The 14,362-nt window shown below is 45.5% G+C and overlaps 1 protein-coding gene across 1 annotated transcript; it reads left to right on the forward strand.

Annotated features, from left to right (window-relative positions):
- Nucleotides 1-4,670: 4,670 nt before the first annotated feature.
- Nucleotides 4,671-14,340, forward strand: sel1l (SEL1L adaptor subunit of SYVN1 ubiquitin ligase). The gene is made up of 21 exons (XM_004083934.5): nucleotides 4,671-5,468; nucleotides 5,556-5,599; nucleotides 6,329-6,482; nucleotides 8,179-8,346; nucleotides 8,448-8,553; nucleotides 8,958-9,120; nucleotides 9,201-9,254; nucleotides 9,329-9,388; nucleotides 9,470-9,551; nucleotides 9,637-9,791; nucleotides 10,015-10,071; nucleotides 10,153-10,221; nucleotides 10,643-10,720; nucleotides 10,834-10,896; nucleotides 10,973-11,060; nucleotides 11,476-11,624; nucleotides 11,701-11,866; nucleotides 11,942-12,016; nucleotides 12,978-13,150; nucleotides 13,233-13,361; nucleotides 13,452-14,340. Exons 1-21 carry the CDS (start codon nucleotides 5,384-5,386, stop codon nucleotides 13,722-13,724), a joined length of 2,391 nt encoding a protein of 796 aa, XP_004083982.1. The 5' UTR covers nucleotides 4,671-5,383; the 3' UTR covers nucleotides 13,725-14,340.
- Nucleotides 14,341-14,362: the final 22 nt, after the last annotated feature.

Raw genomic sequence — 14,362 nt, forward strand, 5'->3', positions numbered from 1 at the left:
TAGTGCAACTCATCCAGGATGGTACATCAATGTGAGCTGTGGCAAGAAGGTTTGCTGTGTGTCAGTGTAGTGTCCAGAGCGTGGAGGCGCTACCAGGAGACGGGCCAGCTGGAACATTTTATATAGGGGAGGGGGGCAGAAGACTTTGGTAGGGTAGCAAATGAGAACAGCAGAGTGTTTCAAACAGATGTTATAATATTAAAACAGCGGGTTTATTTTTTACTGAAGTGCTATTAATAATGCTTGAAGAGGCTAGTAATTATCTTTTTTTTTATCTTTGTCATTAATGATATTAATATTGACTCAAAAATCGGGCGGACCGAGGTTTTTGCTGGCACAGGACACTCCTCCAATTTCCATCCTGTAGGTCAATGGGGTGGGTCCTGACAATGAGTTATATCACTAGAGGAGACATCACGTGGTTCCTCATGGGAGGAGAGCACCGCCATCTTGGTGAGGTCAAGTTACTGCTGCAGTGAATGCATTTGAACACATTTTTTGCATAATACCAGTTCATTGTTTGTGTTTCAACTGCCAAAATCAGAGAACTGAGTCCATGAAGGAGGAAGTATATCATTTCACAGATAAGTATTATAATTTTTTTCTTTTAATGCTGCAGGGGCTTTATTAATAGAACACATGTTGACATGCATGATGCTGCAGGGTTATTATCAACATGCTGCATGATGTACGGAGAATTTGCTGTCAACATAAATGTACATTTTATTTTGCTAAACCTGTATACAGCATACTAGGCTATTATAGTAATCTAGATTTATACATTTCTGACTCAGTGACTGAACTTTTCACTATTCAGACTTAAGGAAAAAGTGGATCTTAGCAATAAAAAGAGCTAACACAGATGGATCACTGTGGTACCAACTAGTAATACAGTCTGACTGTTCAAAACATTTTGTGGAAACACATTTTGATGAGAGGCCAGACTGTTTGCTTGAAACCCGACACCATAACATCTGTGTTACAAAAATTGATCACTCACATGAATCAGTATAAATCTATTATTTTTCTTTGTTGTGGTTATTTTAGGGTAAATCTATTGTTCACTTTTGGACTTCTTTTGAATATTTATTTTATAATTATTATTATTATTATTATTATTATTATTATTATTATTATTATTAATAATAATAATATTAATAGACTTATATTTTATTATTTATTGACTTATTATGTATGTATTGCTATTATTTATTGTTTGTATTGACTTACTATTGATTTATTATTATTATTATTATTATTATTATTGACTTATTGTTGGGTTTTTCTAAATAATTTAAATTACATGTCAAAGAGGTCTAAAACTCCTAAATGTTTACAAATTATTTTTTTAAAATTCTTTGTAATTTTTTTATTTGTAAGAAGTCCTGCAAAAATGCCTTTTCATTAAAGTTTGAGCTTTTAAGGCGGACTGTTTCTCTTCTTTAACAACAACAAATTATGTATCTATATATATATTATATATATAAATATAATATATTTACATATATGTATAAATATATATAAATTGTAAAAACATATATAGTATATAAAAGCTACTTAGACACCACTAAAAGCAATAGAAATCATTGTCATGTGGGCGTCGTCGACCTCACCAAGATGGCGTCACGCTCCGCCACCGTCGGCCAGGCTTCTAAAGCGGTCGTGTCTCCTCTAGTGATATAACTCATTGGGTCCTGACCATAGTTCCCATAGTTCTGTTTGTGATTCTTTGGATTCAATACAAACCTCTGCATTCACAGGACTTGAGACATGAAACCACAGGAATGTGCCCCCTTGTGGTTGCATTGAAGACGACTCATAATTCAGCTGCCATAAAAAACAACAAAGGAGTGACTGAGCGACTCAACAAATACAATTTACAGAAAACCTATTTGAAAAACTTTGGTAGAGACAAATACTGCTGTAACACATCTTAAAATCCTACAATTTGGGTTCACAACCAAATGCTTCCAACGCTTTAAACAAAGCAGGAAGCTCCAGAGAGTTGAAACACCTCAAAGTATTTTAAAAAAAGGTTAAGACTACTACAAGGAATAGCACTGTTGTAATCCAAAATAGCCTAATTAAAAATGTATACTGTCTTCAGTCGTTAACATGCGCTAACAAATACTAGTTACAAAAATTATCAATTACTTTTTGTTATGAAAGGAAAATGCATCTTTGCTTGGTTTTGATAATGGGTCACTTGTTTATTACATGAATTAAATACTTTCTACAATGGTTGCATGATGACGCAGTGACTATGGTTAAACTCTTCTGCTATCCTATGACACCCCCCCCCCCTTACATTGACGTGTTCTCCCTACCATGACAAAGGTGGATAAAGGTGGAAAGATTTCATGTAATCCATGGACACCAGTGAAGATCACAAATCATTGAAGAAAAAAGGTTCAGAGCACTGTCTAGTGGGTCTAGATGACCCAACTCCCAACGTTAAAGTGCCTAGGATAGCACAAGGGTTACGGACTAAGGCCATGGTTTGAATCCTTGCTGAGATTTTTTCCGTGTGGAGTTTGCATGTTCTCCCCATGTGTGGGTTTTCTCTGGCGCTCCGGTTTGTAATGAAACTCCTCTGGATTAAATTGAATCACAGACACAAGTCTGTTCAAGACCAGACACCAACGCACACACACTGAGACAAGAGGAGGGCTCCTGACCAAAACACACACAGCAAACCAAAGAAGACCACATGCAAGACTTCCACCCAGAAGCAGCAAGTCCCAGTTCCTTCTTAAACAACACGGGGTAAAGAACTACACAACAGGAAGGACAGATGGCAGTCTCCTCTAGACCACACTGAGGTTCAGGGGGCCTCGGGCCAAGTCGGGGCCCATGCCTGGGGCGGTCGGGGCCTGGCTCATGGCCCTGGAGGAACCACAGGTTTTTGTTCCTATTGTGATGAGGAGTCACTCAGCTGTGACTGGATGAGCGTACTGGCTGACTAAGAGTATTTGGAGAGGAAGTCGTATGTCAGGAGGGTGCTGTGCCAGAGCGGTCAGCCACTGTTTCCTCTGGAGGGGGGCTTGTTCCTGTGTCAGGAGGGGAGGTCAGCTGCTCCAGTCGATACTAGTCAGTGAGTTGTCCACTGTTGCTCTAGCACCACCTGTTGGTTAGTGTTGGAACGACGATACTTGAAGGATTGATACAGTGCTGCTTACTCAACAGTGACCCCTGCAGTCATTCTGAGAGCATTGCAGGTGAACGAAACAAGTTTACATGCTGTTTTTTTCTGATTACATAAAATATCATCTAATCATTGTCATTTATTTTGCTCAATTTGTTTGTTTATTTGTTTATAAGAAAAGAGATGGTGTAAATGCTCAAATGAGTTTGTATCTGTAATATTTTTCTATAGAAAAATTGTAACCTGTGTGTCACTTTTCTAATTTTCGTGTTCAATAATTTGTAATAACACATCTTTTTATTAAAAATGGTAAAATGTGTATACTTGTATTGCACATTCTACCTTCTACCTTGCCTTATAGTCCCAAACCCATTCCCCCATTCCCCCATCCACACACCGATGGTGGCTCCACTGCCGAACACTGGTGCCAACCTTCCACCAGAGGCAGCGTGGGGTCTTGCCCAAGGACGCTTCAACACATGGGTGGGCATAAAGGGTGGGAATAAAACCTGCAATATTCCGATCAAGCAGCGCTCCCCTGACACACAACTTACTCTCCAAATACTATTAGTCAGCAGGTATGCTCATCCAGTCACAGCTGAGTGACTCCTCAACAACAACACCACAGTGAGTTTGCCTGAGAAGCAAACGTTTTGGTGGCATGTTTCCTCCAAGGGGATTTCTCAGTTACCTGCCTTAGAAAACACTACACAGGGTACAGGGTACCACTGAGTCAATGTGGAGATCCAGGCTATTCCTCTGCTGGGTCAGTTTTGTTTCCTTTAAGCTCCAACTTAATGCTCTTGACAGCTTTAGTTGATTTCAGTGGACTGAAGAAGCCAGCTGCTTTGAACCAGGCGTCCAACTGCTTTTTATTTTATACTGGAATTCCCCTCCAGGAACTGCTGACTGAAATTTGAATAATGAGACGGTTTTTGCGCTGTGAATGTGAAAACGAGAATGCAATCCCCTCTTTGCATTTTCGTTTGAATTATGTCACAGAATGAGCGGTATTGAAATAAAAAATGAAGAAGCACTTTGGAAGGTAGACGTTTAATTTTATTTTTGATTCTATTGATGCAGTCCTTGTGAAAAGGAAAAATAATTTCTGTTAATCCATTTCAAATGTCAAATTAGAGATTTCTAATTGAATTTTGCTACACATTTACCAGATAACTTTTTGAAAATGAAATGTCAAATACCATTTTCATTATCATTTTAATTAAGTGACAGAATGAGCTGTGTTGAAGAAGAAAAAGAAAATAAAAAAGCCGTTTGACGGATTGCTTTTTCATTTTAATTTTGAGTCAACGAACACAGCTTCATTGTGAAAGTGAAAAAGCATTTCTGGTTTTGACTTTTATTTATTTATTAATTATGAGACATAAATGCTTCCATATCAAGTCGGAGAACCACAAACCACCGCCGTTCCCCGTTTGTGTAACTGGACTCTACCACTATACTCACTGTCTTAGGGGCGTCTGCCCCCCTGTTCATATCAGACATAATGGTAGGACCCTAGTCTGTCCTCGCACGTGATTGGCCAAACGGTGCGTCTATGGAAACAGTCTCGAATTTTCTCCTGGGCTTTTATCATAGCTGATCAAAACGGCTGTTTATGTCTTTTTAGATTTAAGTTGGTGACATCGATTTTCTCTGCATTATTCCTTAAAATTGAAAAAGTTCGCATTTGACAAGAAACCACTTCCGTCTTTCGTCACGCTCTGTCGTGGACAAACACATTCACTGGAAAGGACATTGTGTTTGTGCCTGATTGGCTGGGAGATGTTTGCTCCATGCTCATTGGCTCGTCGTCAGAGCACGCGCACTCTGATTGGTGCAATGGCCAGAAAAGGAAGCGCCGTTTCCTAGTGAGGGTTAACATGGACAGCTAGGTTGAGTCAGAATAACAACAAGCTGGACTTTCCGCCGTCGGTCGCAGAGTTGGCGGGTTTGGGCGCAGTGTCGGCGGATCGGGACGTGGTTTCCAGGACTCTGGTCCCTGAAGGACTGCGTGAAACTAGCATTCTTCTCTGAGCTTTGCGTCGCTTCTGAGGAGCCAGCAGCATGCTAGCTTAGCTCAGGGATTTCTGTTTGCAGCTTGGATGGTCAAAGTCAGCGCACAGAGCTGCGGGAGGAGCGGGCTGCTTTCCTCTGCTTCTTCTCCGGAAGGGACCGCATGTGCGGCGGGGACAGCGGCAGCTAGCTGACGGTCGGCTCACCTGTCAACAGCGAGCGATGGGGCTCTGGAGGGCTCTGCCCGCCCGGAGGCTTCGTGCTCTGACCCTTCTGCTCGTAATCTCCATCAAGCTGGTGTCTGCAGGTAGGTAGAGACCAGCAGGTAGCAGCACGCGCCGGCCTCCTCTGCTGTCAATCAAAGCGAAACTCAAACATGTGTGTCTGTTTGCAGAGGAAGATCGGTACCGGGAGGATCATGGAAAGGAGGAGCTGAAGGTCCTCGTGAGCTCTTCTCTTTTTCAGTTCTTTTTAAAGTGACTGCTGTGAAGTTGGTTCACTTTGCTGACCTTTGACCCCTGAGTGTTTAAGGGCCTGCGTTGTTTGTTGCAGTAGTTTCGGGTCCTGCCTCTTGCAGGGATGAATGAAAGCAGCGTGTAGAATCAGGAGAGGCGGATGTGTGGAGTGTTTTGGTAATCCACCTCAGAGGAGAAAGGAAGGACATGGAATCTGGACCAAACATGTTTACTTTGGTTTTAGAACATGTATATGTGATTCAAACAGAAGCATTTGGAGTGTTTTGCTATAAAAACTCCAGCGTTTGTTCTTGGTTTAGTGGAAGTGATGGGTCAATGTTCCTCAGGGAGAAACACACAAACCTGGAGAAACGCTGTGTTCATTTGGTGTTGGGATGGTTGGAAAGTGACTAGAAACACATGAATGCAGAAAAAAGTTCCCTGCCTAAATAAAAAAATATCAATTTTTATTGTACCATCTATGGGGAGACTGGAGAGAATTACAGGGAAAGCAACACATGAATAAGAACGATCAATATAATTGTCTTCCCTGTAATTCTGCAGTCTCTCCATCCATTAAATGGTTTATTGGATGTTTGCTGCCAGAACCAACAGAAGCAGAGCAGACATCTGGATCCTTTCTTTGTGTTCAGTTTGGGTCATGTTGAGGTGTTTTTACGTCGAGCCCTGTTGCTCCTGTGTTTGATTACAGTCTTACCATGATCCAGACTCTGAGGAGGACGTCCATGCCATGACAGGCTCCTCCCCTTCTCACCCTGAGGAAAACAAGCTGTCGTCTGTGGAGGGAGTGGAGGAGGAGAGCCTCCCTGACCCCCCAGCTCCTGTTAAAGACAAAGTCAAAGAGGGTGAGACGGTCCTCTCTGTTGTCAAAGCGTTCCCAGGGGTCTTTGAATTATGACCACATTTTTAGACAAAACCAAAAAAAGGCGGTCGTTTTCTAGGACATAGTTTCTGCAGAGCAGCTGCAGTTCACAGTTCCTCCACAGTTGGGGCGTGGAGTAAGCCCACCCCCACGTCCCGTCATCCACCTGTTTACATGTTCTCCCGCTAGCTGTGAGCCCCAAGCTAACATTAGCAGTACATCAAAAATGGACATCAATGTCGTATCTATCCAGTTCTGATCCAGATTCCAGCTCAGACCAGGAAAACAAAGACGTTCATGGATCTGTTTGTCTGACAGTGGATGATCAGAATGGAGCAGAGCAGGAAGCTGGTGACCTGCTGATTGTAGTTTGTAACAACTTCAAGCCTTTTCAAACATTATTGTTCTGTCGGCTCCTGGTTCACCACCATGTGTTCAATCTTAGTGTTCTGCATAAATGTAGTCCATCGTAAGAAAAAGAACTTTTTAAAAACACCTCTTTCAACAAAGTGTGTCTTTAGTGTCAAATGTTCTGTAAAAAGGATCAAATTGATGATACTTTTTCTTAAATTACTCGTTTAACATCTGATGTGACCTGTGGGAGTGACGCGGGACACGCCGTCAGTTTAAGGGTTGAAAAGAGTTCTTGAATGTGTTTGTTTTTTCCTGAGACTTGTGTGGTTTCAGACCCCCACCCCTCTGAGAAACCAGCAGCTCTTTGCACCTGGGTCCTCTCTTGCAGTCGGTTGCATCATTTTCCTTTGGGGGACATTTGCATTTTGCTGCTTCTGTGTTAAAATGCACAGAGGAGCATTAGGGCCACCATAAAAGAAAAGTAAATAAAGAAAGTAAATAAAGATGGAAAATGATGAGAAAAAAGTCAAACATTTACGAGAAGAAGCTCAATTTAAAGCTAGCTGTGTGTAGGACTGGCACGTGGGTTCAATGCCCAGGGGGCGCGATGACTGTCATCCAGGGTGGGTCCTTGGGCAAGACCCTTCATGCTACTGCCTAACCGTGCAGCCACAAGGGGGCGCAAGTCTGGGTCCCTGTGCCCGTCCCCAGCCTGGAGATAGGTCCAAAAGATGCCACAAGATGACAGTTTTCAGTGGAGTGGGTCCTTAATTTAGAAGAAAAGAGAGCTCCAACCAAAAAAGTTGTAGTTTTGTGAGAATAAAGATGTAAAATGATGACAAACATGCTTTTTCCAAAATAGGTATTTAAGGAAAATAAAGTGAACATTTATTTAGCAGGGTGACGTCCATCCCATGTCTGTGAATGTTCTGCTACGTCAATTCAACAGGAAATGTTTGATTGTCTTTGTCTTAAAAGTTAAATGTGACATTTTATTGAAAATAAAAAAACAGACTAGCTTGTAAAATTACGACCTTAGGAAGCATCAATTACACCTTAATTCTAGTAAATTGATTGTTTTGTTCACAGTTGTATGATTTTTGTCTCACAATTTTACGACTTTATTAATAAAAAATAGATTTTCTTTTCCTTCCCATAATTTTACGGCTTCATTCTGGTATGTCGGCTTTCTTTCTTTCATAATGGTTCTAATTCTGTGTGGTCAAAAGCAGCAGAGCTCTGCTTCTGGACTCTTTTCCTTTGGTTTCCATTCTTTCTGTTCATTCTTACATGCTAATCTTTTGCTTCTCCTCCTTGTCGTTCAGTTCCTGTGGTAAACGGGGGGACAGCCCACGGGGAGCCCTGCCTCTTCCCCTTCTCCTTCCAGGGGAGGGAGTACTCTGACTGCACCACTGACGGACGGAGGGACGGACGCCTGTGGTGCGCCACAACCTACGACTACGACGCCGATAAGAAGTGGGGTTTCTGTGAGAGTATGTTTCCACTTCCCTAAAGTTAATTATGACCCCTCCCTCCCTCCCTCCCAGCTGTCGGCGCCCTGAAACGTTTGTCTTTTTCTGCTCTCCGTCCTCAGCGGAAGAGCAGGTCCAGCAGAGGCTGCAGGCGGAGGAGGCGGAGGAGGAGTACCAGAGCGTGCTGCGCATGTTGAATGGAACCAGCAGGAAGGCTCAGAAGAGGGAGTGAGTTCCTACTGCTGCTGCTTCATGCAGCATGTTACCTAGTTCAACCCATTCTTTTCCTGTTTCTTTCTTTATTTTAGTATCTTCTACCATTTTTTGCTGCTTAACTCCTTCTACAATTTTTCAACTATTTTAACCATTCAAATCCTTGAACTTTTCAAGATGGGAACCCTCCATTAAAATCCATGGGGAATCCTTGGTGCAAAAGCTCGCTGGTTCGATACCCGGCTCTTTTTCACACAAATATCTTTTTTGTTGTTGTTATTGTGCTGTTTTCACTTTATTTATGGTCAACCTGCTTTAGCATCTTCACAAATGAAGGAGTCTTGTTTGAACAGACACTCCACCTTCATGTCATCTGCTGCAGACCGTCATGCTGGGCTCTCCTCTCTCTCCTCTCTTAGACTTTATGAGAAGCTGCTGAAGATCACAGAGAAAGGCCACCAGAAAGCCACGGAGAAGGTTGCTTATGCCATGCTGTTCGGAGACTACATCAACCAAAATGTCACCAAAGCCAAAGAACTGTTTGAGAAACTTGCCATTGATGGATCTCCCAAAGCTCAGATGGTTTGGATCCCATCTTTTGCTCTTGAACGTTGTTCACGGTGAGGACGCCTTCAGCCCCCATGTTGCTGTTTGTTTTTCAGGCTCTGGGTTTTCTGTACGCAGCAGGACTCGGGGTGAACTCCAGTCAAGCTAAGGTGCTCCCTCAGTTTTGAAAAAGTTTGGCGCTGCACAGACGGGTAGAGGTGGTAAAGTCCTGCTTGTTTTTCAGGCTTTGGTTTACTACACGTTTGGTGCGCTGGGGGGAAACCTGTTGGCCCATATGATTCTGGTGAGGATCTGGTTTTTCGGTGAGTGACTCTGCCTCTCTGAAGTTTTGGTTTGACACCGGTTTGTCTGTATTTCTCGTCAGGGATACAGGTACTGGGCCGGCGTGGGCGTTCCCCAAAGCTGCGAGTCGGCACTAACGCATTACAGGCTGGTGGCAAACCAAGGTGGGCGTTCAGTGTGATGCCAGTCTCAGGTTCTTGTCATGAAGATCCAACGACCTACAGGACTCTGTCCCTCTGTGCCCTGCAGTGGCCAACGACGTGTCGCTGACGGGGGGGTCAGCAGTGCAGAGGATTCGATTGCTGGATGAGGTGGAGAATCCGGGCTCAACCAGCGGGATGCTGGAGGAGGATCTCATCCAGTACTATCAGTTTCTGGCTGAGAAAGGAGACGTGCAGGCCCAGGTAAAACAATGGTGGGCGGTGTTCAGCCCAGAACCCGCTTTTGTCATGGCGGGTGTCTTCTGGAAGCCCAGAGGAGTCGTTGTCTTTATCTTCAACAGTATGATGAAGGGAAAACAAAGAACATGTAAATGAGGCAGTAGAAAAGGAAAATGGTTTGGAATGGACTCTCCCAAAACCCCATGAGTTTAGATTCTTCCATGAGCTCCTCCGTCTCTGTGTCCAGGTGGGTCTGGGTCAGCTTCACCTGCATGGAGGCCGTGGAGTGGAGCAGAATCACCAGGTAGACTTTCTGTCAGGTTTCTGCTGTCTTTGTTTAGGCTGTGCTTTTCTACTGAGTGTTTTTTATGTTTCTGCCCACCAGAGGGCGTTTGACTACTTCACCCAGGCTGCTAACGCAGGAAACACACATGCCATGGCGTTCCTGGGCAAGGTGGGTCAGAGGGAGAGGAGGAACTGTTGGTGGATGCCTTTAATTGAAATGCGGGCCAAATGATGCTTGGCCTGCATGTTCCACAGATTTCTTAGGGAATTCAAACCTGCTGTTTTCCTATACTGACCTCCTGCGCACGTGGATGTGCACTTTACCAGACCGTGAAGTCAAAAGCTCACATGAAGACGTTTGAACAGATAAAAGTGGCTTTTTGATGAGAACATTTGTGTTTCTGCTGATCTTATGAACACGTAAACAGATTCTGTCACAGAGAGCTGCTTCCATCTGGTTCTAATAGGGTTTAAAGGTGATGAAATTCTTGATCTTTTTGGGGTTTTTTTTCCCCAGCGAGGCGTAATTGGGATGAAGCAAACACAGGAGAGTCTGTAAAACCTTCTTTTTCTGTCTCTGCATGCTGTAGATGTATTCAGAGGGCAGCGCGTTTCTCCCTCAGAACAACGAGACGGCCTTGCAGTACTTCAAGAAGGCGTCTGATTTGGTAAGGACTGTTTGAACACTGGCGTTCAGTCTCTGCTCTCCTCAGGAGTGGGATGGACATCTTGTGTTGTTTGGTGGAAAGCGGTGTTGTCTGATTGGCTGTTGTCTCTTTAGGGTAACCCGGTGGGACAGAGCGGCCTGGGCATGGCTTACCTGTATGGAAGGGGGGTCCCGGTGGTAAGACACTTCACTGCTTCTCTCAGTTGCACACAGCTCTTGGATGAAACGATCATTGGAGATTTTCTGTCTCCAGAACTACGAGCTGGCTCTGAAATACTTCCAGAAGGCGGCGGAGCAGGGCTGGGTGGACGGGCAGCTGCAGCTGGGCACCATGTACTACAGTGAGTGAAGTCCTGCTGCAGACGGACAGTTTGGTCCTGGTCCAGATGTCTGTCTGTGCCGTTTCTCAGCTCGCTCTGACCTGTGCTCTTTGACAGGTCAGAGGTCAGGAGCTTGTATGCCAACAACCAACAGCCTGCATTTCTTTGATTTTTCTCCTTTTCTGCTTCATTTGAAGGGTTTTTGAAACTTTTTACATGGTTCTTGGATTTTTTACTTTATCCTGAATATATTTACCCCAGAATTCTCCCTTTTTTAGACGTTGTTCTACCTTTTATGAATCCGGTTTCTACATCTGCTGTCTGGAGTTTCAGAGGTTTTTGTGGGATGCCTGTTCTTCTGCTTCCTGCATCATGCCGTGTCAAACGTTGGGGGATTTCTGCTTCACATAATCCCGTTTCCGGTCTGGTCCTGCAGATGGCATCGGCGTCAAGCGGGATTACAAGCAGGCCCTTAAATTCTTCAACCTGGCCTCTCAGGCTGGTCACATCCTGGCTTTCTATAACCTGGCGCAGATGCACGCCACTGGGACTGGGGTGATGCGCTCGTGCCACACTGCAGTAGAGGTGAGTGGAGTGACGGGCACGAAGCCTGCGCTGTGGCAGCAGCCGTGCCCTCTAAGCAGGCCTTTGTGTCTCGCAGCTTTTTAAGAACGTGTGTGAACGTGGCCGCTGGTCAGAGCGCTTGATGACGGCCTACAGCAGCTTCAAGGAGGGGGACGCCGAGTCTGCGCTGGTCCAGTACCTGCTGCTGGCTGAGCAGGGCTACGAGGTGGCCCAGAGCAACGTGGCCTTCCTTCTGGAGCAAAGTGAGAGACGTTTGTGTCGTTGACATGTGCGGCGTTTGAGGACTTTTTAGTCATTTTCTCTGTCGATCGCAACAGAAGGAGCAAAGATGTTCAGTGAGAATGAGACGTACCCTCGAGCTCTCCTCCACTGGACCAGAGCTGCTGCACAAGGTGAGCCTCCCTCCCTCCCTCTTTCTCAGCCGTTTGCTGTTGGTTTTTCTGGACCATAAACCGTCGTCCAGTCCACTTCTAGAGAGGGGAGGGGCTTGGAGAACAGCAGATGCTCCTGTTTTGGCTGAGAACTGATCTGCCTCCTTTTTGGATTCAGCTCCATCTCTGTGCTGCTCTGCAGAAGCCTGACCACCGTAGGCCTGGTGCCCCCGGGGCCCCCCCCATCAGAACAAGTTCAAATCTGACAAAAAAATCAGATTTATACTTGCTTGTAGAAAACTATTTAAACTGGATAAAAGTCCCACAAGCATGTTTTGATCTATTTTCAAAGCATTGCCAGTGGTCTTTTCTTGGACATAGTTTCTGCAGAGCAGCTCATTAGAAATCCACCTCTGAGTTGTGGGAGGGACTTTTGGTGCAGAAGTAAGCCTGTGTTCATTCCCCATCATCACTTTGTTTACACTCTCTCCCACTAGCTTACAGCCCCTCACAATCCCAATCTAACAGAACAAAAATGGTGATGAATATCGTAGGCGTCCAGTTCTGATCCAGATTCCAGCTCAGACCAGGAGAACAAAGACGTTCATGGATCTATTTGTCTGACAGTAGATGATCAGAATGGAGCAGAGCAGGGAGACTTTGGGTGTAGCTTCTATATAACAACCACAGGCTTTTTCCAACAGCATTTCTTTGGTCATTAATGCTCAAACACATTTTTACTCTAAATTTTCTTTGTATTTGTCCTTCATCATCAAAAAAATTCTACAAGAACACATTAAAAACGCCATTTTCATTGGAGTGGATCTTTACGGAGAAGTGACACGGTTGCAGTGTGAGCTGAAAACTAAAGGGGGAGGAGCAGATGCTCGCTAGATCACAAACGTGTCTTCTTCTGTTTTTGATGGTCCCTGTTCAGAACCGCAGCTTCCTGTTCCAAACCTCCCCTCCTTCCTCTTCCCAGGGTACACTGTGGCGAGGATAAAGCTGGGCGACTACCACTTCTATGGCTTCGGGACAGATGTGGACTATGAGACGGCAGTCATTCACTACAGACTGGCCTCGGAGCAGCAGAACGGCGCTCAGGCCATGTTCAACCTGGGATACATGCATGAGAAGGGCCTGGGGATCAAACGGGTGGGTCCAGGCTCCTCTGCAGGAACATGGAGGCAGACTCGGTTTGTTAGTGGTCTTAAACGGGCTCTGTGTGCTTCTGCAGGACATCCACTTGGCCAAGCGTTTCTATGACATGGCTGCTGAGGCCAGTCCTGACGCCCAGGTCCCGGTCTTCCTGGCTCTGTGCAAGCTGGGCCTTGTGTACACCCTGCAGTACCTGCAGGATCTCAACGTGAGACCGTCTTTCTGCACACGTTCAAACGGCGACGTAACCCACGCCGTCAGTGACCCTCTGTCTGTTTCCCCCCCTCCCCCTCTAAAGGTGAAGGAGGTCATCACTCAGGTTGACCTGGACCAGCTTCTGGGCCCAGAGTGGGATCTCTACCTGATGACTGTCATCGCGCTGCTGCTGGGTACGGTCATTGCCTACCGGCAGCGGCAGCACCAGATCATACTGCTGCCCCGGCCCCCCGCCCCCGCTCCTCCAGCTGCCCCTGCAGTAGTGCAGGACCAGCCGCCAGCGCAGGCTATGGATGGGGCTCAGGAGGAAACGCCAGCCCAAGGCCCGGTTCAGGAGGAGGAGGAGCAGCACTGAGAGGAGGCCTACGCCACACCCAAATACCGCTCTGCCCCCCCCTGCCAGACACCAGACTGCCAGCAGGCTGTGCAGAGGAGGGCTGGGAGACTCAGGATGGCGGCCTTGTCACCATGGAAACAGCGATGGAAGATTCCCCGGCTTTCATCCTGACGCTCTGCAGAGTTTGGACATCTTCAGCACGTCTCCTCCATCAGTTTCAGACTTTTAGTTCTAGTGTTTTTCTGAGTGAGCTGCTTCCTCTCTGTTTTTGGTCCCCTTGTTCAGTTGCTTTCAGAGCTGGGATCTGCTGAAGCCCCGCCCCCGTCCGCCGTGGACAGTCTGATCCCACCTAAACTTAACTGGAGGATTTGTGAAGGAGGACTATGCTGGACATCCGTCTGCTCCTCTGGAGCTCAGAGGGATTCAGACTGCCGGGATGCTCTAGTGGATCCAGCACGGATGTGGAATTTGTCCCGATAGTTAAATCTCTTCCATCCATGCGTTTGTTTGTTTTTAGTTTGTTGCTGTAGGAGTGCTGGATGCGTGCATGAGGACAGGATTCTGTGGGACACTGCTCTGGTTGCATTTTTACCATCACCGTTACGGGTTTCTAATAAATGAGTGAATGAAATGATCCTGCAGTTCAGCTGTTTGTG

The sequence above is a fragment of the Oryzias latipes genome, chromosome 24 (genome assembly GCF_053564925.1).
Source record: "Oryzias latipes strain Hd-rR chromosome 24, Olatipes_Hd-rR_3.1".
NCBI classification, from domain to species: domain Eukaryota; kingdom Metazoa; phylum Chordata; class Actinopteri; order Beloniformes; family Adrianichthyidae; genus Oryzias; species Oryzias latipes.